Genomic DNA, 27,177 nt, shown 5'->3' on the forward strand with positions numbered 1-27,177 from the left:
GATACAGATCTTTTCTATCCTTTTGAGAACAGAAAGTCTACTGCGTTCTAATGTAAATATTTGCTAAAGTTCCTTCCAGAGAGTTCTTTAGAAGGAATTGCATTCATCGCATTATTAGCTAGTAGCCACGATAGCGTTCAATGGCAATAACACGCAAGTCTCCAGACTGGGCAATACCATTGGTACACGACCTAGTTTCCAAGCTTCATCACGGCGCTGCAGTTCCAAACGATTTCGTATCAAAGTACTGCTCACCACGGCCGCCTGCGCAGCGCTAGTGGCATTCTGACTCTCATTTCCTTCCACCACCACCTGAATCCACGCATTTCGAGCCTGAGACAACAAATCCGAATCTTTCGGAAAGGATTCCTGCCACGATTCACGAGAATCCTCAGAGGAAAACGACGGCAAGGAATGACGCAAGCTGCAATCTGGGCGATTTACCCCGAGCCAATCTTGCAACGCCGTCAGAATACTTGGATGGTCCGCTGCTGCCAGGACCGTACACGCAAGTGGTGCTAGTGTCGTTGCTGATGTCGGCAGTACTGGTGATGGTGGCGGCGGCGGCAGTACACGTTTCAGGCAGTCGATTTCCCGAAGAATGTCCACTGTTTGCTGCTTTCCGTAACCGTTGCTGGTTCGGTGAAGTGCTTCCGAATATTCTTGGTGCGCAGCGAAAAGCCCCACGGTGAATCCAGCGAGTTCGGCCTTGGTCAAAGTATGGGTAAAGCTTTCCGAGAGCAGCGAATTCTCGAACAACATGCCGTACAGATACTCTCTACCCTCTGCAAGCAAAACTTGCTCCATGTTACTGCCGGAAGTCTGATTGGCACGCTTTCCATCCATAGTACTACTGGTGGGGTCTACCGCCCAACCTTGCGTGTCTGTACTGTTCAAAAGCGGACGATTCTTGTTTCTGATAGTTTTGTAGAATCGGAATCGATCTATCTTCAGCGCGGTTCCATCTACTGTTAAGGAATGGGCCAGCTCTAGGGGTACGGGTAGTCCTAGCCTCGGCGCCCAGGTTTCGTACAAAGCAAGTTCGGGATGGGGACGTAGCCGGGCCACATTTTCGGGTAGCTTGGTCGCACACGGCATTCCGCCGGACGTGGCATCTGATTGGACGGCTGCAGCGACAGGAGCAAAGTCTGATTACGGGAGAGCGCATTCCGAATGCTGTCCATCCAATGGAAGAGAGAGCTACCGTCCACCGAGCATACGGTGAAAGGAACTACAGCAAAGACACGGTTTTCCCACGCCGAGCTTCCTCTTCCTGACTGCCATTCTCGTTCCAGTGCGTCCCCCGAGTGCTGCCGCAAGTATTCTTTCCAGGCTTGCTGCTGTGGCAACGGTTTAACGCGGCTCGTGTGGCGAAAGGTAGGTGTTCCGGGACCGTAGTCGTAGCCATACTCGCGCTTGAAGGGCAGTTCGCATACTTGCAATTTGTTGTGTATAGCTGTCGCGTCTCTACTCAATACCGGGAAGTGACGGAATGAGTGTTGGTAGGCGGCGAGTTTGTGTAGGATGGCGAAACTGGAGCGAAGGGATTCGCCAATGACGGCGTCGAGTGGGTAGGACAGGGCCAAAGCAAGCTCGTCCAGGAAGCCTTGTCCCGCGTTGGTTCCGTGTTCGTCCAAACTACCCACCTTCGCTGAAGGATTTCTTTCATTCAGCGACGAGTTGCTGGGCTCAGGGTGAGCAGCTGTGACAATGACGCAGGAAGTGTGCGTACGTAACCAGCTTATTAGTTTCGCAACGGCAACGTCCCGATCTGCCAAAATTGTCACGCGACAGGAGGTGTAGTTGGAGCGAGCAAGAAGTGTTTGAAGGCAAGCTATCTCGCTGGGCACATAGGATCCATCGTCGGCGATTCCGACGTGTCTAGAGTGCAAGGCGACCGAAAACAGGGAGGAAGCCTCGGGATCAAAAACCACCGCATGGTCGACGGAAATACTGGCATTATTAGTAGACGGCAGTAAAACTTTGCGATTGAATCGAGTCGGATTAAAGGGAAAGACCTCATTCAATAGCATGCCATCTAAAAAAGTGGAACCAAGCGCGTACAGTGCAGATACTCGGGATGGCAAAAAGCGGGTAGAGGTTGCTGTAAAAGTCGTGTCTTTGTTGCCGTTGTTGTCGCTGCTATGGTGGCTACTTTGCTCCAGATCCTTGTTATAGAGCTGTGACTGCGACTGGACGTACGCTTTGAATCGGTCACTGAGTAAATCACTCCCCCACGCCGCCATGGGTACCACTTTCCTATTCCGAGATATATAGGGTAGCTGGGGGACCCAGGCTACCAATGCGTTGTTGGTAGCACCTATCGCGATACTATTAGCCGTTTGGTTGGTAAGGTTCCAGGGTTGGGGCGACGGCAGTCCGAGTTGATGATTCCACACGTTATAGCGAGGAATCCAGGACGGTACACGCACAATATCTCGGCAGGCCGATTCCTCGACGTACATGCTGCGCAGCAAGATGGTCCTGTTGTGCGCTACCGCCCAGATAATGGCGTGCACGGCACTGTTCCAAAAATTGCCCACGCGATGAGGACAAGTGTACATAACGACAGCAAAGCGGCGGGAAGTGGAGGACGACGGGATTGTGGTGGAGTTTCTCTTTCTGCTGCCGTATTCTTGTTTCAGAGAGTCGACGCCGTGTTGGGCTTGGTATTCGCGCCAGACTTGCAGCGGCGGCAGAAGGTCCTCTGAAGCGGTGGGTGCCGTCGTTATTGTCGCCTTCGTCCTAGTCTCTGAGGCTTCCGCCATTGTCCTGGACGATTCTTGAAGCCCCGTAATCGCAACCGCCTCTTTGTACCACCCTTGGTCAAAATGCACGAGATCCCAACTCCACCAAAGCAATGTGCACAGCGCCAGTACGAGACATGGAAGAAAAGATCGAAATAGCCGTCGTCGGTTCCTGCGTGGATGTTCCTTTCGCTTCGCTGGCTGATTGTCCGATGCCGTCATGTTTACCTCGAAGGAGGAGGAGACGATGGATGTAAGGGATCGGATTGCGGATACACGATTTTGTTGTCAATCCTGTATTGTTGGAAAGCAGCGTACGAAAACGTGGGTCTGTGACTAGTTGTGACCATCTCCTGTATACGAGCGGGAATATCGGGTTCGTGAAGCGGGATCCATTATCCGTATCTATCGGATACAAGTGTACGCTCCTTAGTATGCCTCCGCTGGGGACCGTTCCGTTGCAATCCCGAACAGCTCCATGCTTTCTCATAGTTTGTGTCACGCATACACACAACATGTCTTAAGTGTAGGTGAAGGTTTCAATTCCGGTCATCCTATTTTAAGAATTTTTAACGCGACCTCGAAATTTACCTAGAGAGGAAAATGACTCTCTCTGTTGTGGAACATTCAATGACGGGCTCGCTATGCAATAGAACATTTCTTCTTGTTATATGGAAGCGACCACTTCGATTGAATTTACATTGTCGCTATTTTTTTTGCTCAATCAATATGAATTTTAAGGAAGTTCCCTTTTCGGGTTTCGAACCCACACAATTACACTATTCGGGCCAAAACACCGATTGCCAAATATAAAACAATTTGAGCACATGCTCATAGTCAGTAACGAAAGCAACAAACAGTAAGAAGACAAGACCAACCTGTGGCACATGACGTCGTTAAATTTGTAGATGAGATGGGATCTAGTGGGTGTGGTAGAAAATTCGAGACTTCCGATCGAATCGTCTCCCAGTGCTGCAATGGCCACACATGTAAACAGCAACGGTGGAACCTTTACATTCACGCGGCCTTTATATGCATGTACCAATCAGCTCCGTATTACTCTTCCTTGATGTTTGGCGCGGGAGGAGCAAAAAGAAGTCCCTCTTTGCGACAGCCAAATACTTGCTATCTTCAGGATCGCACGGGTGACAAATAGATCGGAAGTATCGACTTTTTTCTACCACACCTACTAGATCCCTTCCTATCTACAAATTTAACGTCATGTCCCACATGTAGAGTGAATCTTGTCCTCAGAAATTCGGGCTCAAAAGTGACTGATTGGATATCGTTCTTTTGGCCCACTTAGGGTAATTGCAGCCTTTTCGACCCACCTAACAGTAAGGAACTTCCCTAAGATTCAAATTGAGCTTTCATCATCAATGCATGTCCCTCATAAAAAAATGTTCAATCGGATGACGCACATTTCATTAAATGTTTCACTCACTACCAACGGAGACAGAATCAAATTCCCTGACGGGTAGTTTCTCCCTACCAATGGAAAATTGATTGTGACCATCCAATGCGGATGCGTGACACCAAATGGAAGGCATGGAGCTAAACAAAGATGTTCGGGATTGGAGTGGGAAGCCCCAGAGAGACAACATGCCAGGGATTACAGTGAGGTTGAATAGATACGGAAAGTAACTCCTGCTCAGCAGCCTCAATATTCCCGATCGTATACTCCATCCAGAGATTAGTCAGTCGGTGACCCCGCTTCTTTCGCCTATCAAATTCTGAGGGCTTCACAATATCCTCCCTATCGTCCGTAAATCTGCTCCTTTCACTCATCGTCTTCTCCTTCTGGGAGAATACTAAAATAATATCTTGCAATTAGCCAACGCAAGCATCGGGTCGCCGAGTACCCTGTTGGCGTTACACCACCGGCCCTAGGGAAAGCGCCCAGATCCCGTGTGGCATTCCCTGACATCACTGATTTCCGAGAATATCGTTCTCTTAGCAAGTCTCCTCCCCGATCGATTGGAATTTGTTGTCTCGCCCTCGGAATGCGTAGATTGACGTGGTGGTGGAAGGAAACGGAACTTTAGAAAGCCAGTAGCGTCGCGTAGGACCCGGTTGTGAGGAATCATTTGGATCAAAAGCGGTCGGAACTGCAGCGCTTGGAATTTGATCGCGTACCTGTGGCTTTGCCCAATCTGGAGACTGGTGTGGTAATGCCGTCAAAGGCTACTGCGACCATCGGATAAAGCGGTGAAGGCTGTTGCTTCGACCGCTCACTTGCTAGGGAACAGCAGCACTGCCCGTTTTGACTGTGAATTAGGTCATCTCAGACCACGGGATTAACACAGAGCATGTGTGGAGCCCTGCGTGTGCGTGTCGCATAGTCGACTTTGCAGATAAAAAAATAAGAGGGGTGACGGATGAGTTAAGTACCGTGTCTAAGAAAGTTCTCTTGCACAGAGGTTTTTGTCCGTCGATTACGTAGCGTACGTGGTTGCTTTCTAAAACTACAGGATCACATAGATCGAACTATTGACAAGGACATATGGTATAGGGATAAAACTGTGCATCTAAATTCAAAACATGACACACTCAAATGAACTTGGAAAACTTCATTATCAGCTGATTCGCTGCCCAGCCTTCAATACCTGCTATGTTGTCTAGCGTAGAAAATGTAAGCTTTCCAAGTTAGTCAAGGCGAACGTCCTCTGCCAGGCGCGCTTACGGTTAGACCCGGTTGACAGTGAGACAAGAGTGATAATAAGGCTATCAAAATCGTCATTCTATTTTGTTTGGACTGACTAACTGTAAACTACAAGATAAGTTTACAGCAGCTTGTGTCTATGGTGATACTATAAAAAAATTTAGATTGCATTTTTCCATTGTAGAGGCAAGACGCTGTCCGGCAAACCGATTGAATGGCGAAACGTGTTCGACAAATGCATGTCGGACAAGTTAGGCCGAGTAAACTGGGCTACACCTCGTCGCGGAACTTGGTGTCGTTCCAGAACGAGATCATTTTTCGGAATTGAAAGGTCAGCCTTGTGCTCGTCCGAAAGTATCTCCAAATCCAACTCTACCGTGTAAGCGTATTCACTAGGATCCATCTCGGAAGCGTATCGCTGAAGCACATGGCACGGTAGTCCGTAGTTTACTAACAAAGGAGACTCGGGTGTTTCCAACCAATTGTATTGACTTTGTCGATATGTCGGCTGAAGCAAAGCTACATGGCAGCGTGTGTGGAGATGCTCCGGATAAGGATCAAACTCCTGTTCGGATCGTGTACGAAGGGGAATGTGAAGCTGATGATTGTAAACATAGTCGGGCTGGATGATTTTCCCATCAATCGGTTGGTATGTTCTTTTATGCTCTTGCCAGGCTGTCTCCCAGGCATCTCCGTAATCCAATAGAATTTCTTCGCCCTCAGAAATATTTCGTAGCGCAACGTAGTCAAATGCCAGCTTCAATTGGAAGTCGAACGAGTTTTCTACTGTTCGCTCGGCAACCGCTGTAGCGTTGTGCCATGGGTTGAGAGACCAGCGAATGCGGACATTGGGATTGCGATCATGATTGATGTAGTTAACTCCCGGACCATATGGACACAAGGTCATAGTGGTGTTGGGATGGCCGAAGCAATAGTTGAGCAGCAGTTGCTTGGTATGTACGTGATCGCTTTCGCGTTCCCATGTACCCTTGTCATTTTGTTTGAGTACGTACATGTTAAAGTAGTCCAAGTCCGGAAAAACGTGTAATGGAGACGTTGATACGATGGTTCCCTGTGGGAGATCGCGAGCTGCGACAGCTCCTTGCCCCGCTTCGGGATGTTTAGGGGACAACGGCACCGGTCTGACATGATCCACACACTGTCCGTAAGAAGTGAGATATTCCAAAGAATGCCGCGACATATCCTCGTGAAATCGAAGAAGACCAGATTCGTCATCACCCGCATCATGCGCATGTTGAGGCTCTCGTGGTAGCGTTTTAAGAATGCGCGACTGAAAAGTACCTGTTACTGCCTGCACTATGTCGAACAAGTCTGTAAAAAGTGGTGACACCGAGACTGTGGAGCTTATCCGATCTACGAGGGGGGCCATTCTATTTAACAATGCTTGCCCACGTCTAAAGTCTTCTGGAAAAGCAAAGGAATCGCCCAAAGCCTTGGCGCGGCTCGGGAACCAAGTGGGTCCGTAGGACTTGAACAGCTCTCCACCAGGTGGAATGCGTCGGGATACCCGGGTGGTGGAGTTACGGTAGGGTGAAACAGCACCAGCGTTCGGGCTGGTGCGAAATATCCCTGCGGGAAGGTACTGCGCCACGTGACTTTTATTCGGCGAGCCCAAGTTCAGGACGAACTGGTGCGAATTGACCAAGGCGTCAATGCCGGGACAGAACGCTTCGAGATGGAGCGCCGGATAGGCTTCTAAAGTCATACCGACGTCAATATGGCTCCATGTGTAGTCCCCAAGGGGATGAAAGAATGGCTTGGAATAATTGCGATGCAAATGTGGGTTGACAATAGGGATGCAGATGTCACCGTAGCCAGCCTTGGTCCCTTCTTCCCAAGCCTGATGGCCAACAAACAGACCGAGCCCGGCGCCCGGGATTGTAGATGGGGCCAGATACAAACCACATTCCAATGGCTTAGATTCCTTGGTCAAGATTTGTTTCTCAATCAACCCAGACTGTGATTCTCCATCCACTGAGCAGGACAAGAGAGAGATGAATAGGAGTGACGACCAAGTGTTTTTCATGGTGCATTGGAGGAGTCGGACAAAAGAATAAGACGTTTGTTCGTGTAAGGAAAACTTCGCCGGTGTCTACTGTGTCGAATTTTAACAGTAAATAATATGATCGTTGTCAAAAGTCCCTATCTAACTGGATTCGTAGGAAGTGCAACTCCCAAACATTAAGCTTTCCGAATGTCCTACCGTTGTCGTTTCATAGGGTCTAGTTCCCGAACTTGCAACATTAAAAAGCGCGGTGAGCTGAACCAACACATTACATTAATCCTTTCCAAGACCTGCTCGGTTGACCAACCGTAAAAAGAACAATTGTATCTTTATTGCTGTGGCTCAGGATGGGCAAAGTCTTATCACTCGCAAACCTTGCGATTGCTCGTTATATTTCTCTAACCCCTGCGGTCCGTACCTTGATGCTGCTACAAGTAGTGGCTCTGCTTTTGAACTTGTGCGGCGCTTTTGAGCCACCGAAGACTCTTCGCAATGTTCCTCTGGACCGCTCCGATGTCGGACGTACAGGGCTTTCCCCAGAACCTACGTGCGGACAGTATTTGGCACCGTCTATCCTCCCTGGAGCCGGTTTGGGCATGTATTCGGGTGTGGAAATCGAAGAAGACGATCCTGTGAGCTACGGAGACATTTGTATTCCACTAATTGATTTGAAATTGGTACGTCCATTCCCAGGACAGAATTCTGTATCCACTTCCCGCAATGATTCGCACTTTTCGTAGCGGCTTGCAACGAAGCTTGTGAATACTTTTCGTCTCCACGAGATCTAACGGTGTTTTTTCTTCAATACTTTTGCATCAGCACGTCGGGAACGATGACAACGACTTCTACAATCCCTTTGCCGCCTACGTGTGGCAAGCCAGCGCCTTGGGTATGATTGATCTCAACCTTTCGAAGGATGTCAGTGCCTTCTGTATGGGTATCAACAGTATTGCCAATTGCCACCTCCCCTTAAAGCATGCGTACCAGACTAAGCCGGAATACGATCCTCAAGTCCTGCGACACAGGCACGCCTCGGTTGGATCTTTTACGCCCTATTTCAACCTCACATCTTTCGCGGCACGTCCCATTCCGTCGGGCAGTGAAATTTTTAAGTCGTACGGCAATTACTGGTTTGAAACCCGATCCGACACGTTCGGTCAACAGTTTCCTTTGTCGACTTCATACAAGGAAGCTAGCAACCTTCTGGAAAAATTGTTTGTGTCAATGAAATTGACCAGCTCTCTAAGTGCGAGCTTGTACGATGAGGTGGTGTTGAGTATCAAAGAATTGCTACCTTCGCGTACCATGAACGCCTTTCCCAATACGGTACCCCATGCCATTTTAGGAGCTCACGAAAGCTTGGCTGCTGTTCATCAAACACTGGTCATCCGAGATTTGGAGTGGTTGCGATTGAATGGTCGGTGCCTGGATCATATCCGTCCGGGAACGTCAACTCTTGAAAACGTTGGGCACGGTGCATTCGCCACACGAGATTTATCATCCGGAACTATCGTGTCTGCCTCCCCTGTACACCACATTGAGCGCGCATTTACCCAAATGTATGAAGTCAGATACGATGAAGCTGCCAAAAAACATGTACCCGACAAATCAAAAATTGTTGCCTATCAGCTGCTATTAAATTATTGCTTTGGCCACAATGAATCAACTGTGTTGGTCTGTCCCTATGGAAATGGTGTAAATTATATCAACCACGTCCGGGAACATGCCAACGTCAAGGTGCGCTGGGCTCAAGACTTCCCAGCTCACCAAGATGATGTCCTGCATCAGGCAACCCCCGAAGACCTCTTCAATTCCACTGCGGAACCTAAATTTGTTCTCGAATATATTGCTTTACGCGACATTGTAGCAGGCGAGGAAATATTTTTGGACTATGGCGAATCCTGGGACGCTGCGTGGAATGCCCACTCCTTGTCCTACGAGCCGTTTGGTGGAGCTACCTCGGCTGAACGCTACCGAGATGCGTTTTGGGTCAACGAAAATCACGGTGACATGCCACTACGAACTCGGCAAGAGCAAATCGTGGATCCGTACCCAGATAATTGGGTTTTGCGCGTTCACCCCTGGGTCTTGCAGCACCACATAAAGTATGGCTACCTTTCTGGCAATTACGATTGGCAGGAGTCAGATCGTACTCCACTCCGCGATGATTTCGGCTTGCCTTGTCAAATTTTGGAGCGGCACGAAAACGGAACCATTCCACACAAGTACACAATCCTGGCTGATACCACTAGCGTTGATTGGTTCGAGACAGACAGCGTGGCCATTTCTCAAGTGCCTCGATCGGCTTTGACCTGGTTGAACGCACCCGGAACAATGGATTTTCATCTCCCCAACGCCTTTCGACAACCCATAGGATTGTCGGACGAAATGATGCCAACCCAATGGCGGAATCTCCTGGCCAAGTAAGGCGGTGGTTTCGCTTGTTCATTCGAGAGTGCAAAGCCGAAAATCACTAACAGTAAACTGATGTTGAACATACTACTTTGGTTGAATTCGTGTTTTAGTGTTAGAAGTCAAAGCAAGGCAGACCCTTTCACCATTTTGAGGTGCATATGTCGGAGTGTTTGTTTGAGCTATCAAAGGTACACAGCGAATAAAGGCGTGGTACGCATTTTCTGTAGCATCGCACACGAATAGTTAGTTGATTCTTCAAGGATATGTAGACATTTTGAATTTGATTCCCGAACACGAGTGTAGGGGGACTTTTTTGGACGCCGTCCGCCATAGACAGTAAGCTCCACTTTCGATCCGGACCATGGTGGTATCCGGTATCACCGGCGCGCACGCAAATGCCGCTTTGACACAATGATGCTTCCCTCGATTTCCCAAAATCAGCTCCATCAAAGAGGTAACAAACTGGTGGTCGACAAGGGTAGCCTAGCACGATCTCCTTCCCCCGAAGCCGGTGAAGGAAAGAACCATCGTCGTGTAAGAAGAAAGTATGTTTCGTGTTGCCATAGTTGTCTATTACGATCAATCAATCAGCTATATTTCAAACGGAGGCGGATAGCGTGTACTGTTTTCTTCGTATCTACGCTGTGGTGGGTACTCTATACGTTCCGACCTGGATCTCTTTCTCAAGAAGTATTGGCTGAGACGAATCTACCTTTGGACTTTGTAGTTGCCGGTTTTCCCAAATGTGGCACCACAACGTTGATGTACGCCTTCCGGCAGCATTCACAAGTCAATATGAATACACACGAGTCTTGCTCTATTTCCAGTGCCAGAAAGACGACGACTCAAGTTTGGAACGGACTGCAGGCGGAATTGAGTGACATCATTTCGCTACCGGCTACTGGCCGCGTCAACGGAATAAAATGCCCAACTGCAATGTATAGTATGAAAGCTCTGCATCGATTACAAAACTGGCATCCTCGTACTAAATGGATTGTGGGACTTCGTCATCCCGTCTGGCAGGTACAGTCATTTTATAATTACCGCGTTACGGAAGCCTACGATAAGCTGGAGGCTGCAGCGTCTCAATCGTATTCATGGCTGCCGCGTTTTATGTGGGACCCTCAACCATCTTTTCGAAGTCTGGACGATATCTTCACGGCCCCATATCAGCCGTGGAATGAAGTCTCGAGATGGTCCCATCGCTACGAGCTTTTTTTGAACCAATTTGGATTCACCAACATGACGGTGCCTGAAGTTGTCGAATGGCAAAACTTGACGGCAGCAAGAGATGCGATGACTCTTTATCCCCATCTCGGACTACTATCTGATCATAACTTTGAAATTTTTGTCTATACGGTTGATCAAATGGAGGATGCAAATACTGAGCGGAGCGCTCAGTTTCGAAAGGGTTTACAATCATTTTTGGGTCTGACCGAGCCTCTGCCCAGCTTGGGACACGAGAACATCAATCACTTTCAAGGCAGTCGGGCCCATCCGGAAACAATTGATATTTGTGATTCGCAGTGGAGCGATCTGCGATCGCAAATCATTGCTGACGGCCGAGTTACAGCGACTTGGATTCAAGATCGATTGGTTGCGTCGCCGCATGTATCGGTCAGTGACGATCCCTTTTTCCGCTCGACATTGGACATGTGGATGCACGATCCGTGTCCCTAGTTAACGAGAGGCCTAAACCAATGCTATGTATAAACAGCAATCGATGAGCAGTCGAAGTAGCATTGCTTAGCTTTGGTCTCCATAGATTCTACTTCTAAAATAGTCGAGCGGAGAAAGTTGTATCACAATCGATTCGATCCGGTCTGAGCGTAGCCCATTTCGTCCCATCCCAGTATGTTTCGAATCTTTTGGAGTCGTTTAAGATTGGTATTGCCGTCCGAAACGGGCTGGGTAAGCGGATAGACAAAAATGGCCGTCCGCGAGGCTGACCGGTACAGGATAACCTTATCCTCGGGCCGCAAAACGAATTCCAAGTCGTCCAAGCCCGCTTCTCCAGACAATCCTGGCGGTTGCGCCGTCGGGACAGTCGCGTGTAGATACGTGTCGGTGACGTTAAGCACTTTTACGTTGGAATCGACCTGAAGTACGGCAGTCTGCAACGATTGCCATGCCTTGGCTCCGTCAGACGTTTCCGTAAGGTATGACCAGGGTGGCGAGAATCGGGAAGGATTCTTGACGGCTGACGTGGAAACACCATTCTGAGTAGCAGGGATACTGGACAATCTATTCTCCTTATTGTTGGCCAGCAGCTCGCCCGTGCAAGTCACTACCGTCTTGCCCGGATCCGATACGGTCGAACATCCACGGCGACCAGCTGAAGTAGGGAACTCTTGTTGTACTTGCTCCGCGGATGCGGTTGTGGTCGCCATTGGTATTGTGACGCCAAGACTGAAAAAAGCGGCAGACGTTTGGTGGAATACGTCACGACGCGAGGACGTTTTGAGCGCTGGCCTTGACAACGGACAATACGTACTCGGAGTCTTCGACTGCAACGAACTCACACGGGCACTGCCATTGAAAAGACAAAAGGCTACCCTCAGCAGGGCTAAACGCGCTACTTTCATGTAACAATACAAAGGGTGCTGACAATGAGGCTTCAAGCCTAGAGATGACTAGTGAGTACCAGCTCGCTTTCTCAAAGGCACAGAAAGGGAAAGCTAGTGGCATGTAACGATACCAGGCTGTCCTGATTGTGACAGTGAATGGTGTATTGCTGGATCCCGGACACTGTGGAATGAAAGACGTTTCCCTTTGTTCCTGCTATCTATTTCTAGCTCGGGAAATGGCTAATTAACTGTAATATGAAATCATTTTTGGGTTGTACCAAGCATACACTTCCTATACGATTAAGAGTAATATTCATTCTATTCTTTGATCGGGCAGAGAAAGTGTCGGATGCTGTAGAGAGCCATCACGACGACGATTCAATCCAGTTGTAACCAGATCCGGTAGTTTTAGGGGATGCACGCACACAGACGAGTACACATTCTATAGTAGAGGTGGGCAGGAAGGTAGGTAGATCTGTCCATTAAGATAGACAGTTCCATCTGTAAAGTTGGTAGGCTACCATACTTACTCCGTAAAAGTGACGCAAGCAATAGAGTGTCCATTTTTTGGTAATTAGCAATTCGTCGGCATCGACGTATCAAATCTTTTCTCTCTTCCCAACCGGCGGCAAGCTTTACCGTTCGACGCGAAAGGAATCCGCCATGGCTTCCGCGGTATCCCGTTCGGGCCCACCGGCCTGAAATTTGTTCGCGTTGGTGGAAGTCAGCAGCATGTAAACGTCATTGTCCACTTGATAGGCGTCGATCAAGCCTCGCCGTTCGACCCGTAAGCCATTTCCCGTGACGGTGGCGTATTTGACTCCCAGTCGACGACGCTCCTTGGTACAGGCTCCTCCAGTGGTACTGCTGGTGCATGATACTACCTGAGCCGCCATGGTGTTGCTGGAGGTTATTTTGTAATCCTCCACGACATTTCCCGCAGTTTTGACTACGGCCCCTTGCGGATCGAACAAGGCGGTACCGAACCACGCTTTCGGCACGGTAGCCAAGCTCGTGTCGGGAGGTAATGTCGCCTGCAAAATGTACAATTTATCGCCGTTGCGTTGGTCGACGTATTGTATGCCTCCCGCCAGTCGATCCAACTGTAGCCAATCGGCGGGCAAGGAATATCGAATGGGTACATCGTAGTACTTGTTACCACTGCTACTACCACTACTGCTGACGGGAGCCAGGACGGTGTCCTGAATGGTTTGAAAGGGTCCGGTGACACCGAATTGTTTCGACACCCGTGGCGTCAGACCAGGGGTCGACCGCAGGGCGTACCGGGCAACTTGCGGGTCGCCTACTTCTGTCGTACCAGTACTGCCCACCCGGGAAACGGTGTTGGCCTTCCCGCTATTGGAGGATTCGTAGAACTTGAGTTGCGATTGTAACGAGGCTCCCGCGTCACCCGCAGCCTGTACGGGAAGCCCCGTTACATCCACACCGGCGGTTGCCGATGTGGGGTGGAGACCCAAAGACGCGCCGAGAACAGCGGAAGCAATCGTACTCGTGATCCGGAAATAGCGCCGCCGTGAAACCTCGGCATCGTTGTCGAGCGCTGACCTAGCGAACGGAATTGTCAGAGAACGAGGATCTGATGAATATGGAACGGATTGTCCGGAGTGGAAGATGCGGTTCTGGGAGGCTGCCTTGACGATTTTGATGGCTGGAAGGCTTCGCTACAGTCGAGAGCTCCAACAAAAGTGAGCCCCCAAAGAAGCATTTCCAGCAGCGAGTTATGTCTATACCTCGGCGATGGGGTAGCATAGTTCATGTTACGGTGGATGCGACGCGTCGAGGCGTTTTTGGCGTATATAACTATTAAAGCCTCGCGACGAACTGAAATCCGATCCGTTCATCGTTACGAAGTACGTTGTTCTTTGTTAGCTCTCTACCTAGCTAGCTTAGCTAGACAGACCAGACCAGACGGGCCCGGGACCCTATTGCGTCCGGTAGAAATGCCAAGTAGACCCGGAGCTCGGCGATGAACGGACCTTCAGAGTCTGTCCGTATACACGTTTCAGGTCACCTACAGGCGCACACACAGTTTCCTTTCTAATAACAGTAAGGTGGTAGTAGAGTTGGTTCCCTCTACATGCTGTTTCCGCGGACAGACGGTTCGATCGTATACCGACGGGGAAAAGCCATATCGTTCGTCAAAAAACTGTTGGCATGCTCCTTTCTCTTCCTCTCCTTGTTCATTCGCAATAGTCGGCAACAATAGCAACAGCAAAAGCCCTCAACCAAAAACACCTTCCTCATGGATAGTCACTCATTTTCTCGTCCGCGCGTGGTAGCCAACGCGGCTCATCCTACTTGGCAGGTTGATGTGTTGCGTCAGGGTGTGCCGGAACCCGTGGGTGTGTTGACGATCGACGCGCACACGCTGCCCCCACGACGTCGGAAAAACAAAATTGTCTGGCAACTTCCCGACAGCGTCGTGGCAACCTCGTCGTTTGGAAAAGCACTGGCAGTAGAACCCACGTTTGGAACACACGAGCAGAAACGACTCTGGGAACTCTTCAAGGAACAAAAAAAAACACGACGGAAAAATCTCGTCAAGAAGAAGGACAGTGGTGACGTTACGGTGACGGCCGAAGCATCATTTGAGAATACTGCGAATTCGGTATCGACCACTACGACTAGTAATGCGGGGACTGAAAGTTCGCGAACAGAGCCAGACGCGGATGACGAAGGGGAAGAAGCAACGAAATCGGCGGTGCTTCGGGTCTCTTCCGATATTCACGTAGATACGACCGCACCTCCGGTACGATCGTCAATGGTGCCTTCCTTTGTTCCACCACCCCCACCTGGCTTTGGAGTGTCGGGGATGGCGCGCGGAGAACAGCAAGAGCCCTCCCCAAACTTATCCATTTCCTCGACGGCATCTCAAGCCCATCTTCCGGCTCCACCGGGCATCCCGGCACGTCCCAATCCGATACCCGATGCTCTACCTACACCCAGTTACTTTGCTCCCCCTATACCGTCGGCCCCGGAAACTTTGGCCGCTTCGGTCGTCCAGACCATGCTAGCGTGCCTGCCTCGGGGAGACGTCAATGGCTGGATGCGTTTCTACCACCCCTCCGTGCGCAAAGCTCTATTGGTGGGTAGCGCCCAAGCCGTTTGTCACGGCTGGACCGACGCCTACACCCAATGGCAAAGCTTGGCTCCGGCAGCGCCATCGTCACCCTCCAGTGCGTGGCAAGTGCACGGTTGTCATACCCAAATTGTATCCACCGGATACACTGGCCACGAACCGCTTTCAACGGCTTCCCCGCCCTCTTATTTGCTCACCATTACGGGGCGTACAGTTCAGAAACAACAGGAAACCTTGAATTTTCATTTGTCGTTAATTTTAAGCTACAGCAGCCAAGACGGAAATCAAGGAGGTTACCAAATATGCAACGACGTTTTGAGTTTGGTACCGTTGGCGGCGAGACCCTAGCTCATTTGGTCAGCCTCTCCTTGTGTCGACCGTTACTCTCTCACCTTACTGTCTCGTTCAACTTGGGGAGCTGCGTTGTGTTTTGGTTTGTGACAGGTACATGTTGGAAGGGGGCGCTTCAATTTTTGTACTATCCCGAACGGCAGGACGTCCGGTTGGTCGATTCGCAAAGTTCCAGAGTAGGTTGACTTTGGCAGCTTTCAGAGTACCTTACGATTTAATATTTAATCGGCACCCTTTGCTGCGCGCACCATTGGCTTGGTACTCTACTCTTTCTGCACCATAGCTCCCACTATACAGCACTAGCAAGAACTGCACGGGGCCTTTGTACGAGACATAGAGTCGAAGCCGTTTAAAATTTGGCCGTCAACGTCTCGGGCGCAAACAGCATTTTCTTTACGTCGTCTTTCGCAATGACTACTAGACGGGGGACGCAGTCGTTGATGCCGTACGACACAATAAGCTTGGTCGGATCATCGGCCTTTTCCACCATGCCACTCACAAAGTGAATGCGGGGACAGTTTTGTGCACTACCGATCCACAGATTTTCCCGATTCAAGTACGGGTAGGGATTTCCTCCCGCTTCGTCGGGAGCGGAGCGTCCGAAACAGAAATTTCCGGTTCGAGCCACCACCCGGTACGGAGCCCTGGCTTCCATGGCATAGAACGCCGAAAAGTACGAGTTGAACGGCACGTTCGCGTCCGGGAGACCTCGCTGTTTGTATCGGCTTTTGCTGTGCGAAATACCCAAAAGTAGAGGCGGGCCGTGGGGATCGGGGTTCTCCATTGCTACACAACACGCGCTGCCTCGCTGGAACGTGAGTGCGGGTGCATACACCCCGTGTTTTACGTAGTGCAATTCGTCCATCGTGGCAAAGGAGGGAAAAGGGAGTGTACTGGTATTCGCCGGGAGATAGTGTGGCAACGTCTGGTTGCGCCACTCCGCATCACAGTCCACATCCAGATCCAAAATCTCCTTGTCACCCATAGGCATGAGTTCAATTACGGTACGATTGTCGGCGTCGACAAAATACACCAGATTTTTGCCCACCCGGCGGATGCGGTAGTCCCGGCTGCCGCATACACGATTGTGCACGTAAAGCGTCAGATTGGTGTGGTTGGATACGGTGGGTACGGGAACAAAGTCATGGTCGGCTCCTTCGGGGGGTGGTACAACATAGACTTGCCTCAAATGGGCGAAGGAACCAAGGTAAAGTTGGTCGTGCAAGACGAAGAGGCGGGGATCCTCGTACCGTGGCATCGTGGACCGTACCTCCAGCATGGTGTCTTGTAGAATCGTCAAACGAGCATCCAAAAAAGCGAGACCGAGATACTGCCGGGGTTTCTTCTTGGGCCAAGTCTTGGAGGCCATGAACTCTAGCAATTGTGGTTCGACGATGCAGGCGTGGAGATTACTAACACGGTAGGCGGCCAGATACACGGGTTGTTCCGGGGCAGCCCTCCCGGGGAGTGTCAGCCAGGGCCGTTGGGATGTGGGGAGGGTCACAATCGTGGGATTGAATTCAAAAAGGAAGAGCCGTTCACCGTCGGGGAGTGTCGTAAAGTAGGCGGTGAGATTGGCGAGCTCGTTCGTGGGGATGCGGTTTTCGCGGGGGATTGAACGGAGGTGGTGCGTTTGCGCGTCGACGACGGGAGGAGCCACGTCGTCCGCCCGCCAGTAGCGTTTTTCGGATACGGAACACGAGTGGGGATCGCAGCGTCCACAGTGGTCGTTGGTTTGCGCCAGTTCCTGACCAGCCTCGGTCTCACTCGCGTTGCTGTACGCCATCCGACTGGCGATCAATTTACCACAGGCTTCTCGGCGGTTCCCCGAGTCGGTCAGGTAACATTGGGAACAGACGGTATGTTGGAGAAAGGAAGATGTCGACTCGTTGCGTTGGAATACGAGTGCCGGTGGTCGAATCGCCCTTTGGGCGGAGGTCCGGATCATGTATTCGAGAACGGCATGGTGAGTGTCGAGGAGCGCTGCGGGAGTTTCGGTCGCTATCCGCAAAGTGGCGTAGCGAATCGTCCCCACGGCAATCACCATTGCTGTACCAGACAATGCGTACAACCAACGATTCCGACCCCACCGCGACGGTCGGTCGGCCAGCGATGACGATCGCGGGAGCGCCATCGTATGCGCGGGTGAATGCGTGAACGCCAACACCAAAAAGGCGGTCGCTGGGTAGTTTGCGTTTCCCCAACACAGCGCTAGTTTGCGGAACTACTGGGGAGCATGGATTAACATTTGTGCCGTGCACGGAAAACGACGTCTTCCGATTCCGTCGAAAGAATGAATGCAAAGTTACAAGGGGCAACCGGAATGTCGTCGTGCTCTCAACTTTTGTATCTGACAATGCGCAGCGAAAGGATGTGACAATGAATGGAAACCCTAAAGAGGCAGCCAATCCTGAATGGCTACGTACCGGTATTCCAAACTGTCAAAGTAAAGGATTATTAAGCCATAAATTGTCTAATTACAGTTAAAAACATAATTTACATAATCACACAAAATCTTATTCGACGTCCGGTCCGATTTTTCATAGATTATGGGTCAGTCTGCTTGGAAGGACTAAATGTAAGACTTTTCGTTGAAAGCATTTACAGTTAAGGTCCTGTTCTGTACCGGTTTTCACACTTCCCTACCCTACCCGATCGTCACGAGGTGTCCAGGAGCAAACGCAGGATGGTTCCCTCACTCAACTCTAGAAAGATGGATGGGCATTCCTCTAGTTAGCCGTGAGGATGGCGTCAGATAGTGAATTAATTGTGTTGCTCCTTTTTACCGACACACAAAGCACACATCGTACACTCCGTACACTGGATCTTGCCAGTACAATGGAGACGAGACTGTACCTGCGGCGTGTTCAACGACGCGGGCAGCGACGACGTCGATTCCGATGCTGGTTGGGGTTGGGATTTTCACTCGCGGCCTTTTTACCGAGCAGCCGAGCACTGGTCTTTCGTGCACCCTCGACAATATCGACTCGTGTAAAGCGACGAACCGTTCCCACACAACTCTACTCCGGAACGGTCGAGACTACCAATCTTCCCTTTGTTCCGTCTCGAGCCGCAACACGACACGGGTCATCCCACTCCTCGTCTTCGCTGTCTCAAACCCTCCACAGTATCACGAACTGGTTGGAACAACAACAACAACAACAGCTGCATCTTTCCAACCCAAACTGTACCGTATCCTGGACCATCCAACCACTCTACGGCAATCGTGCGCTCCTCCGCGTGGCCATCCAATCTCCGGATGCCGAGCTGCCAGTGGTATGGCACTGGCACGTCTGGTCCCCTGTCCCCATCGCGACACCGACCGATCCTTCCTCCCGCAGCACGTCACTCCTTACCCTCCCACCGTCTCTCCTTTGGCAAACCACCCAAACCGGTATTGTCCCACCACTTCTTCACGTGGCCGTTGACGAGTGGGACACGGAGGGGTTGGGAGGCGCTCTGCGACGGCAACTCCAATCCGCCTTGACCGTGTCGACCAACCACCGCGCGTCACGGAAACTACCCAACGATCGTAGTCACCACCGTGACACGCACGAATGGAAAGTCCGTCCAATTAGTGAAACAATCGCCAACGACTTTTGCGCCGATCGTCACGTTTGGGGGAGACTAGGACCCAGCGAAGCCTCTTCGACCTCCCACACCTGCTGCTACGGTGTCTACCCCGATGCGAACGAAAACACCAATTCCCTCATCGCGGTTGGTATCTTTATCGATCACGATTTGGTCCGGTTCGTGACCGCCACACCTTCGGGGGGCAAGAACTCCGTAGCCGACGCCGCATTGTCCCGCATCGTACAAGCCTTGGTCCAACAGCACCCATTAGCTGGATCCGTCGTCCCCATTCGAGCCTACGTCGGCCGCGAATGGCTCGCGGTGGAACCGTTTTGGCAAAATTCTAGATTTGTTAACACGCAAAGACCTTATCCACCCCAAGTTGCAGCCGCGAACATCTCCACAACAACCGAACATTGTGGCGGCCGCTACCAGCTCGTCGATACTCCCCCCTGGAGACCCGGTCACCACACTGACGTACTGCCCAACCCTATTCGCGAGGAATTGTCTCATTGCTCGACTCCCGTCGAGGCGGTAGCTGCTCTGAGACGGCACGGATTGTCGCCGGTCTACGACAGTGGTGTGGAATGCTGGCAATGGTCACCTGGGGAACACACCGTCGCGTCGGACAGCCCGGTTAGTGAGTCGTCACGGCTTTCCTCCTATACCGTCAACAACAATACCGGAATCCAGGCTCTACTGGACTACGCAGCCCTACAAATAACGCACGACAGGCAACCACCATTGTCGCCACTCGATTCCCGATCGGAAACGCAAATCATGTTGAGTTGGCCCCGGATACCAATGGATGGACGTGACGGCTATGCGGACAATCCTGGTGAGCTTGTGTACCGGACGCCGTCAAGCTTTGGAGAGGGACAGGCTTACATCGAAGTTCGAGCCCGCGACAAGCAGTGGCGGAGTGTCAGCTACGTCTCCCCTCACCAACACATTACGCACGCTGTGTACCGAGTCCACGGTAGCGGTCGCGGCGGGTACGGCAACATTGACGCCAGTACCGTTGGAATCTCGGACTACTTGCGATCTATCACAGGATTGGCAATCACGGCCTTGGAAGCCCGGGATCGCGGCCAGAAGAACAACGACAGCCAGTCTTTGAGGGTCCTGCATTTTGGCTTCGGGGCGGGAACTCTATTACGATACGCCACTCACATTTGGCCCGACAGTGTCCAAGTGGCGGTGGAATTAGATGCGGGTGTGGTCCGCGCTGCCTACGAAGTTCCTTTGATTGATGTCGACTCTAGCGAGCAGCGTCAGCAAGTACGACAGGGCGACGCTTTGAAATTCTCTCTGCAACCAGGCGAAGCCCGTTACGATTGTATATTGGTTGATGTCTTTGACGACGCAGACTTGGTACCGTCCGGCTTCTACGACCGCACTTTTCTGAAAACATTACGCGACCATATTTTAAATGATAACGGTTTTGTAGTGCACAATATGCACTACGGCGTCAGCGCCATCAACGCACAAGTCCAAGAAGCAACAGCAGCGTATCGGGAGGTCTTTGCCGATGCATGCCGCGTAGCGTCTTTGGTCAGTACCAAACACGAAGGGAATATGCTTTTGCTAGCAACGAAATTTTCGTTGAATGCTGCTACTGATGCCGAAGGAGATTTGTCGCTATCCAACCAGGTGCAATGGCTAGCATTTCGAGGACAAGAGCGCTGGGGGGTCGATTTTGACGTTCCCCACCGATTGCGTGGCGTTAAACCAATATAGAGACGCCGCGCTATTCATCGAGGGCTCATGAGAGGCAAGTCGGTGGTTGTCTTGTCGGAACACCCGACTGTAGAAAGAGGGGCAAGGAGACAGATGTGATTGTCTTCTAGACGGACAATTTTACTGCAATATCCGATCCTCGCCCAACAATGATTTGTTCCAGGATGACACACATCCCATTTTTGCGCAATTGTTGATAGGGGAGCTAACTGTAAAGCAGGCTGGTTCCGAGGGGCAGTAGATGACCGCTAATGAGTTTGACGCAGATCAAGATATTGTCGGACTCTTGTTTACGTGTGGTAAAGGACAAATCCAAGATACAACGGGATGCCACCAAAGCATATCTCGTACAGGTTTTGCAGTAATACAAGACGGATGTGCTGGGAAATTTGCGTCTGGATTCGAGGCTCACGAAAGACGGCCACAACTATGAGTAGATAGATCCGTGTACAAAAGGTCGATCTTGCCGTTTACAAGAGAATATCTTTTTTTACTGTTATCGAGGCCTCCTCAATCAATCAAATAAGGGAGACAGAACGATCAGTGTGGTATTGTGGAAGGAAGTACTCTAGATCTAGAGCTAGTACGTAATGAATCCAGCATAGAAATTGGAAGTGGACTTGCACGGAGCTTGACTCACTCCGGATCGCTTCAGTTAATTTTAACACGCTCAAGTGTTGCTACATTTGCAAAGAAATGCCAATTAAAATTCTCCCTTTCTAGATCTTTCTCTCCCCAGAGTACACCTTTTAGGCTGTTGTTATCGGGTCCGTCCGGCCAATTGTATCCAAATCGCACGTGGGCAATTCGCCAAAAACCGGTGGTACGCGTCCAGCCGCCCAAATGTTATGGTGTCTACGGTACTCCAGTTGTTCCCGGACCAAATGCGAAAGCGGATGTTGGCCATGACCGATGAAACCGGATGTCACTCGGCTGGCTAACACATTCATGGCTTGGAAAAAATACTGAGCTGGAGATACGGCCATACCATCTTCAGGCAGGGGCGGTACAACAATCGTGCATCCGGGACGATGGACGGAGAGCCATGCTTGCACGTTCTGGGCAGTTTCGGTTTGGTCGGACGCCACCATTACCCGACAGCTGACCAGGTCACTGCTGTTGCGTGGTATCATTTGGTCCAAACAGGCAACTTCTTTCGTAGCGACATCGTCGACTGGTTCACCAACCCGGTGTCTGCGGTGCAAGGCGATCGAGACCGCCCCGGGGGTGTCTTTAGGAATGTTGAAGGCTGCCATTCTCACTATTCGGCTGTACTGAAAGGATTTGTACAACACTGTTCCGTACAAAACATCGGCTCCGAGATCGTAGAGACGATCCAAGGTGCTTTGTTGTGTGGAGGTTGCCAGCAAGGTCCGGTACGGTGCCCAATCGCGTGGAATTCTCCCAGTCAGACTGGGAAAGACTACCACCGAAAAATCTTCCAACTGTGACGCTTCCTCCCACGAAAAATTGGTAGGGGACTTTGGTATTACGCTCGTTGCCGTTTCGGTAGATCCCACAAGCAGGTCCACGGGCGGCGGCAACTGCAGCTTGGGGGCCCACTCATTGTAAGCCGGCAGCCAGCTCAGTCTTCCCAATATTTTTTGGCAGTCTCGGACACTATTCCGGTCGTCGTTGTACTTCCAAAGGAGCGTGCGATTACTGGCGATGGACCACACCACAGCGTTCATGAAATGGTGGAGTCGCGTTCCGGCTTCCACGGGGCACGAGTAGTGCGCGACGGCGTACCGTCGCGTCTTGAGGGTTTCCAAAGATTCGGCGTGCAGAGCCGTCGCGGAGTGTTGCGTCACGTAAGTATCCACGGTGGCGTCCGGTATGAGTGGTTCCAGATACATGGGACGGACAAAATTTGGCGTTCCCGGTCCGTAATCGTAACCTTGGACTCCCTGGTGCGGCAAGGCGCAAAACTGCAACGGCCCGGGTTTCCCGGGGGCGGCCGGGTCGGACCACGAGGCGGGCCGCCCGGCTTGGATCCAGGCTTCGTGTACGCGATCGTACGCCACCAGCTCCTCCAACAACATGTACGAGGAGCGGTGTCGGTTGCCTACCGTCCCGGTACGTGCCAAACTGGCCACGGTCAAATCCTCGATAAATCCCTTGCCGGAATAGGGACCGTGTTCTTCCACAATGGCGTTGGGTGATGCGTCGTCGTGCGCGGCCACGATGGGCGTACAGCCGCGCTCCCGTAACCAATCACTCAACAAGGACAAGGTCAAGGGTCGGTCCGACATGAGATAGACGCGACACGGGGTGGCAATGGGGTCGGTACCGTTGGAACGTGGTAGTGTGGGTAGCATTTGTGCGAGACAGGTTTTTTCGGCTGCCACGTACGAGCCGTCGTCGGCGTCGACAATGTGGCGACTGTGCAAGGCGACCGAGACGGCTTGTTGTTGTTGTTGTTCGTCGTCGACGTTAGGTCGGAATTCGGTCACGTCCAAGGGGAACCGGAATATTTCACGCAAGAGCATACCCATGAGAAAGGGCACTCCTTCGGCGACCAGATCGCTGGCGATTGCTCGTTGCGGTGGGGGGAGAGTTTGTTCGATGTAGGCGGGGTCGTTGTAAGTCTCTCGTCGCCAGGGATGGTCGGCCCAGTCCACCCGTCGAATGTCTGGTCGCTCCTTTTCAATATCCGGGAGTTGTGGAAAGAGTACCACCGGGTGGGCTCGATCGTGTGCGTAGGTGTCGACCATGTTCGGTACGGGTACGGGTTCGGGGAGTCCGAGTCGCGGTTGGGTTACGTCCCAGGTCGGCATCCATTCCGCGCGCGGGAGTATGGATTGACAGAGATCTTCGGCGTTGCGCACTTGCTGGGCGTTGTTGGTAACGTACCGCCACAGAATGGTGCGGTTGTGCAGGACCGCCCAGAGGACACTGTTGAGGGCGTTGTGCAGGATATTGCCGGCCCGTTCCGGACACCAGTAGGGGACAACGGCGTATTGCCGAGTGGACGTTGCGTTCCAGGATCCGTCGGCGTGCATGGCGTCGATACTGTGCCATGCTTTGTACTGTGCCCACGCCTGGTTGGGACGAAAGGGAGGTACGGGTGTGGGATTATGGTGATGCGTATCGACATCGACGTGTTGTGGGTCGACGAGAGTTGTCAGGACAGGGTTCAATGGGGCAGACGGGGGGACGGGTTCCTGGGGATGGTGAGGGTCAGCAGACAAGATGGGTAGGTTCGGTGACTCGTCAGGCGGATCTCGTTGCCAGAGGGACGACACGTTGGATTCCCACCCAACGGGAAAGGCTTTTTGTACCGGTACTTCCTTTTCGTGTGACGGTGCCGATACCACTAGCGGTACCGCCTCACTGTCCGTTGTTTCCGTCACGAGTCGACAGGCCAAGCTTTGGAATCGGAGTCCACCACACGCACCGTCCAGTCTGCTCGTTGTGGACCACCACAACGTTGTTGTGGATAACGTTGGTATCGTCCACAAGAAAGTATGATTCCGTGTACCGACCAACGCACACGTCAACGCCCCGACGCACCACAGTTTGGCACACATTGACGATCGTCGACGGGCATTCGGACTCCGGAACGCTGGAGAGGTCCGGCACGTCCTTGTGGTGTGGGGATGATCCTTGTGCGGATCCGGGCGATGCTCTTCGGTGTCGTCGGACGGGGCGATACGGGAATTCCCGCGGACGGCCACGATTCCCGAAGTGCCAACCGTGGAATTGTTACGGTGGCGACGACGGTGTTCCGTCATAGGAACGTACGATCGGAATTGTGGAACGACTAGGGTGGTTGTGGTTGTTGTGGTGGTGGTTGTTGTTGGCGGACGGATCTACACGACGTTTGGCGTGGGGCTGCTGTGTTGGACGCTTGGGGAGAAGTGTCTGGAGTGCGTGTAGTTTGTAAGCAGGGTAGGTACCGGTAGTAGTGTATCGAGTGTAATGGGTATTGACACAGTAAGGGCAAACGTTAGACAACCACAACCCATCCAATCCACACCGAGAACAAATGGACACCTCGTTCACTTGTCCCGAGATCTCTCGAGAGAAACGGCCCCCCCCTCCTCCCGGGAACGCAAGAAACCTTGCGTTCCCACGAAACGCGATGCTTCGCACGAAACGCGAGGGCCTTCGTTGTGAGACATATATATATATATATATACACTGTCCCCGCCTTTTGGGAGAAATTTCATACGGAGATTATTGCCTTTCGGGTGGAATAAACCTATAGTCATTCCCGGTCGGATACGAACACTCTATAATTCGACGGTGTTTGGAGTCACGAAAGCGAAACATCCCTTATCCGTTCCGTCAGAGATACTTATTGTATTCGTAATGGCAGTCACGATAGTCAACCGGAAAATACCTATATATATCGATAACGATACCGTCCAAGCCCCAAGCACTTTCCAACGGCGGCCTGGTTCAAGGGGAGGATGAAAACATAACTGTCAATTCAAATTCCTCGATGGCTACGGTGACAACGAGAATCTCTCAAGCCGGTTGCGCACGGCGTTTCCGTGGCTCTCCAGCGGCGCCATTGCGGTTTCTACCTCTAGTGTTTGGCCAGGGGTGCTACGTAAAACGGCAAGGAGCGATCCAAACTAGAGGTAGAAACCAGGCGTGTTTCGTGACTCTTTATCTCTTCCAGAACGTCGAACCGTAATGCGTACAGGAGTCAACTTTACAAACCCCCCTGTTTGTTGAAAGAGGGTTCCACTAGGAGGCGGCGGCGCACAAAGCATGTCTATTACGTACACATCAACCATTTTCATCGTTGCTACTGCTACTGGTACTTTCCTCCGGGCGCCTTTCGACGCCGCAATTTGTTTACAATAGAGCACACGCGGGAACGAGCCCAGCAGCGGCGGCGACTTGCTGCGTTTTCGACAAGGCCGACTCCCCCGCCAACCACCGTAACGCCGTTTCGTGCACCGAGGCGTTCCCCTCCAAGGCCAACTCTTCGTACGCACTCGCCCCGGCCACGCGTTGACCGCTTGGCGCCTGCAAAAGCACCAACGCAGGAGTTCGGGATTGCACGGTCGGTAGGACGGCCCGCAATGCGGCTGTGCGGGACGTCAATACCAATCCCGTGTGGTTCCAGAAAGTGGCATTCCAATGCGTCCCGGAGGAAGCAAGCTCGCGATCGTCGGAACAGTCAACGGAACCCACGCCAACCACCAGTATCTCGGAGGGGTAGTTGGCCGCGAGTTCCACCAAGCGATTCCGGATGCGGATCGAAAAACTCTGCGAATCGTCCAAAAAACAGAGCACCACGAGTTGTGTCGTGGTGTCGATCAATTCCGCTAAAGGTATTCTTATAGCCGTGCTCTCTGGTATATATTGTTGTTGTTGTTCTCGCCGATGTCGTTTGCGTTGTCGGACTGTCGTGTTCGGCGCCATCTCTTTGTGAACCTTGACGGCGTCGTAGGGGAAATACCAAACCTTGGGGTGCAAGAAGGCCAACATGCCCCGCGCTCGCTGGCGTCGGCAATCGTTCCGAGCTGCGGCTTTGTCGTTGGGCTTACCACTCACGAGACCGACATCAGTACCGTTCTCTTGCGACGTCGTCATGGCATACACGTACGTCTACCACCAGAGGAATGATTGTGTGGGCATTCGTCGTCGCCCGCGTGTGTGTCTCATCGAGCTGAATGGGTACCAAGATGCAACACTATTCACGCTTCTCTACTAAACTGTCCCTTGCGGACTAGCCTGTACGCAACACACGAAGACAGTCGAACGTCAACGAATTTCCTCTAATCTAGATCGATTATTCGCAACGTGTCGGCAGTGTCTCTCAGGCGCGAATAAAATAAGGTCGTCTACTCTAGAGTAGAGAATCCAGACTAGTGACGACACGATGCTGCACTTTCACGGACAGGACGATCGATAGACTGTGAGGGACGCAAGTTCCTTGGACACACAATCAATAACATGAAAGTCACGTTATATCGCAAAAATCAGGAAAAACAAAAAGAACAACACTCGGGATTCCAACGTGGTCCCCCACCGTA

General features: G+C 51.6%; 11 protein-coding genes across 11 annotated transcripts; 4 read left to right on the top strand and 7 right to left on the bottom strand.

Moving 5' to 3' along the window:
* Positions 1-114: 114 nt before the first annotated feature.
* PHATRDRAFT_44269 (predicted protein) lies at positions 115-3,205 on the bottom strand (the record flags this gene model as incomplete). Its single annotated transcript, XM_002178387.1, has 2 exons — positions 1,157-3,205; positions 115-1,127 (listed from the first exon to the last, which is right to left on the bottom strand). The coding sequence occupies exons 1-2, from the start codon at positions 2,967-2,969 to the stop codon at positions 115-117; spliced, it is 2,826 nt and encodes a 941-aa protein (XP_002178423.1). The 5' UTR covers positions 2,970-3,205.
* A 2,327-nt stretch (positions 3,206-5,532) lies between these two features.
* On the bottom strand, positions 5,533-7,456 carry PHATRDRAFT_44270 (predicted protein; the record flags this gene model as incomplete). The annotated part of the gene is made up of 1 exon (XM_002178388.1): positions 5,533-7,456. The coding sequence occupies one exon, from the start codon at positions 7,454-7,456 to the stop codon at positions 5,570-5,572; it is 1,887 nt and encodes a 628-aa protein (XP_002178424.1). The 3' UTR covers positions 5,533-5,569.
* A 299-nt stretch (positions 7,457-7,755) lies between these two features.
* On the top strand, positions 7,756-9,862 carry PHATRDRAFT_44271 (predicted protein; the record flags this gene model as incomplete). The annotated part of the gene is made up of 2 exons (XM_002178125.1): positions 7,756-8,112; positions 8,255-9,862. The coding sequence occupies exons 1-2, from the start codon at positions 7,783-7,785 to the stop codon at positions 9,860-9,862; spliced, it is 1,938 nt and encodes a 645-aa protein (XP_002178161.1). The 5' UTR covers positions 7,756-7,782.
* Positions 9,863-10,212: 350 nt separating this feature from the next.
* On the top strand, positions 10,213-11,579 carry PHATRDRAFT_44272 (predicted protein). Its single transcript, XM_002178126.1, has 2 exons — positions 10,213-10,384; positions 10,442-11,579. Exons 1-2 carry the CDS (start codon positions 10,262-10,264, stop codon positions 11,528-11,530), a joined length of 1,212 nt encoding a protein of 403 aa, XP_002178162.1. The 5' UTR covers positions 10,213-10,261; the 3' UTR covers positions 11,531-11,579.
* Positions 11,580-11,652: 73 nt separating this feature from the next.
* PHATRDRAFT_44273 (predicted protein) lies at positions 11,653-12,504 on the bottom strand (the record flags this gene model as incomplete). Its single annotated transcript, XM_002178389.1, has 1 exon — positions 11,653-12,504. Exon 1 carries the CDS (start codon positions 12,433-12,435, stop codon positions 11,653-11,655), a length of 783 nt encoding a protein of 260 aa, XP_002178425.1. The 5' UTR covers positions 12,436-12,504.
* Positions 12,505-13,052: 548 nt separating this feature from the next.
* On the bottom strand, positions 13,053-14,194 carry PHATRDRAFT_33675 (predicted protein; the record flags this gene model as incomplete). The annotated part of the gene is made up of 2 exons (XM_002178390.1): positions 13,053-14,014; positions 14,104-14,194. 2 exons carry the CDS (start codon positions 14,192-14,194, stop codon positions 13,053-13,055), a joined length of 1,053 nt encoding a protein of 350 aa, XP_002178426.1.
* Positions 14,195-14,595: 401 nt separating this feature from the next.
* PHATRDRAFT_44274 (predicted protein) lies at positions 14,596-15,865 on the top strand (the record flags this gene model as incomplete). Its single annotated transcript, XM_002178127.1, has 1 exon — positions 14,596-15,865. The coding sequence occupies exon 1, from the start codon at positions 14,681-14,683 to the stop codon at positions 15,863-15,865; it is 1,185 nt and encodes a 394-aa protein (XP_002178163.1). The 5' UTR covers positions 14,596-14,680.
* A 352-nt stretch (positions 15,866-16,217) lies between these two features.
* PHATRDRAFT_33677 (predicted protein) lies at positions 16,218-18,002 on the bottom strand (the record flags this gene model as incomplete). The annotated part of the gene is made up of 1 exon (XM_002178391.1): positions 16,218-18,002. The coding sequence occupies one exon, from the start codon at positions 18,000-18,002 to the stop codon at positions 16,218-16,220; it is 1,785 nt and encodes a 594-aa protein (XP_002178427.1).
* A 704-nt stretch (positions 18,003-18,706) lies between these two features.
* Positions 18,707-21,308, top strand: PHATRDRAFT_44275 (predicted protein; the record flags this gene model as incomplete). Its single annotated transcript, XM_002178128.1, has 1 exon — positions 18,707-21,308. The coding sequence occupies one exon, from the start codon at positions 18,707-18,709 to the stop codon at positions 21,179-21,181; it is 2,475 nt and encodes an 824-aa protein (XP_002178164.1). The 3' UTR covers positions 21,182-21,308.
* A 622-nt stretch (positions 21,309-21,930) lies between these two features.
* Positions 21,931-24,915, bottom strand: PHATRDRAFT_44276 (predicted protein; the record flags this gene model as incomplete). The annotated part of the gene is made up of 1 exon (XM_002178392.1): positions 21,931-24,915. One exon carries the CDS (start codon positions 24,913-24,915, stop codon positions 21,931-21,933), a length of 2,985 nt encoding a protein of 994 aa, XP_002178428.1.
* Positions 24,916-25,990: 1,075 nt separating this feature from the next.
* On the bottom strand, positions 25,991-27,076 carry PHATRDRAFT_44277 (predicted protein; the record flags this gene model as incomplete). The annotated part of the gene is made up of 1 exon (XM_002178393.1): positions 25,991-27,076. Exon 1 carries the CDS (start codon positions 26,732-26,734, stop codon positions 25,991-25,993), a length of 744 nt encoding a protein of 247 aa, XP_002178429.1. The 5' UTR covers positions 26,735-27,076.
* Positions 27,077-27,177: the final 101 nt, after the last annotated feature.

This window comes from Phaeodactylum tricornutum, chromosome 4 (genome assembly GCF_000150955.2).
Source record: "Phaeodactylum tricornutum CCAP 1055/1 chromosome 4, whole genome shotgun sequence".
Taxonomy (NCBI): Eukaryota; Bacillariophyta; class Bacillariophyceae; order Surirellales; family Neidiaceae; genus Phaeodactylum; species Phaeodactylum tricornutum.

What these genes read in the sequence shown, in the direction of transcription:
- PHATRDRAFT_44272 (XM_002178126.1), top strand. Translation starts at nt 10,262, where the DNA reads ATGATGCTTCCCTCGATTTCCCAAAATCAGCTCCATCAAAGAGGTAAC. An exon ending in AAGGAAAGAACCATCGTCGT is followed by an intron (nt 10,385 to 10,441) that starts GTAAGAAGAAAG and finishes TCAATCAATCAG; the next exon opens with CTATATTTCAAACGGAGGCG.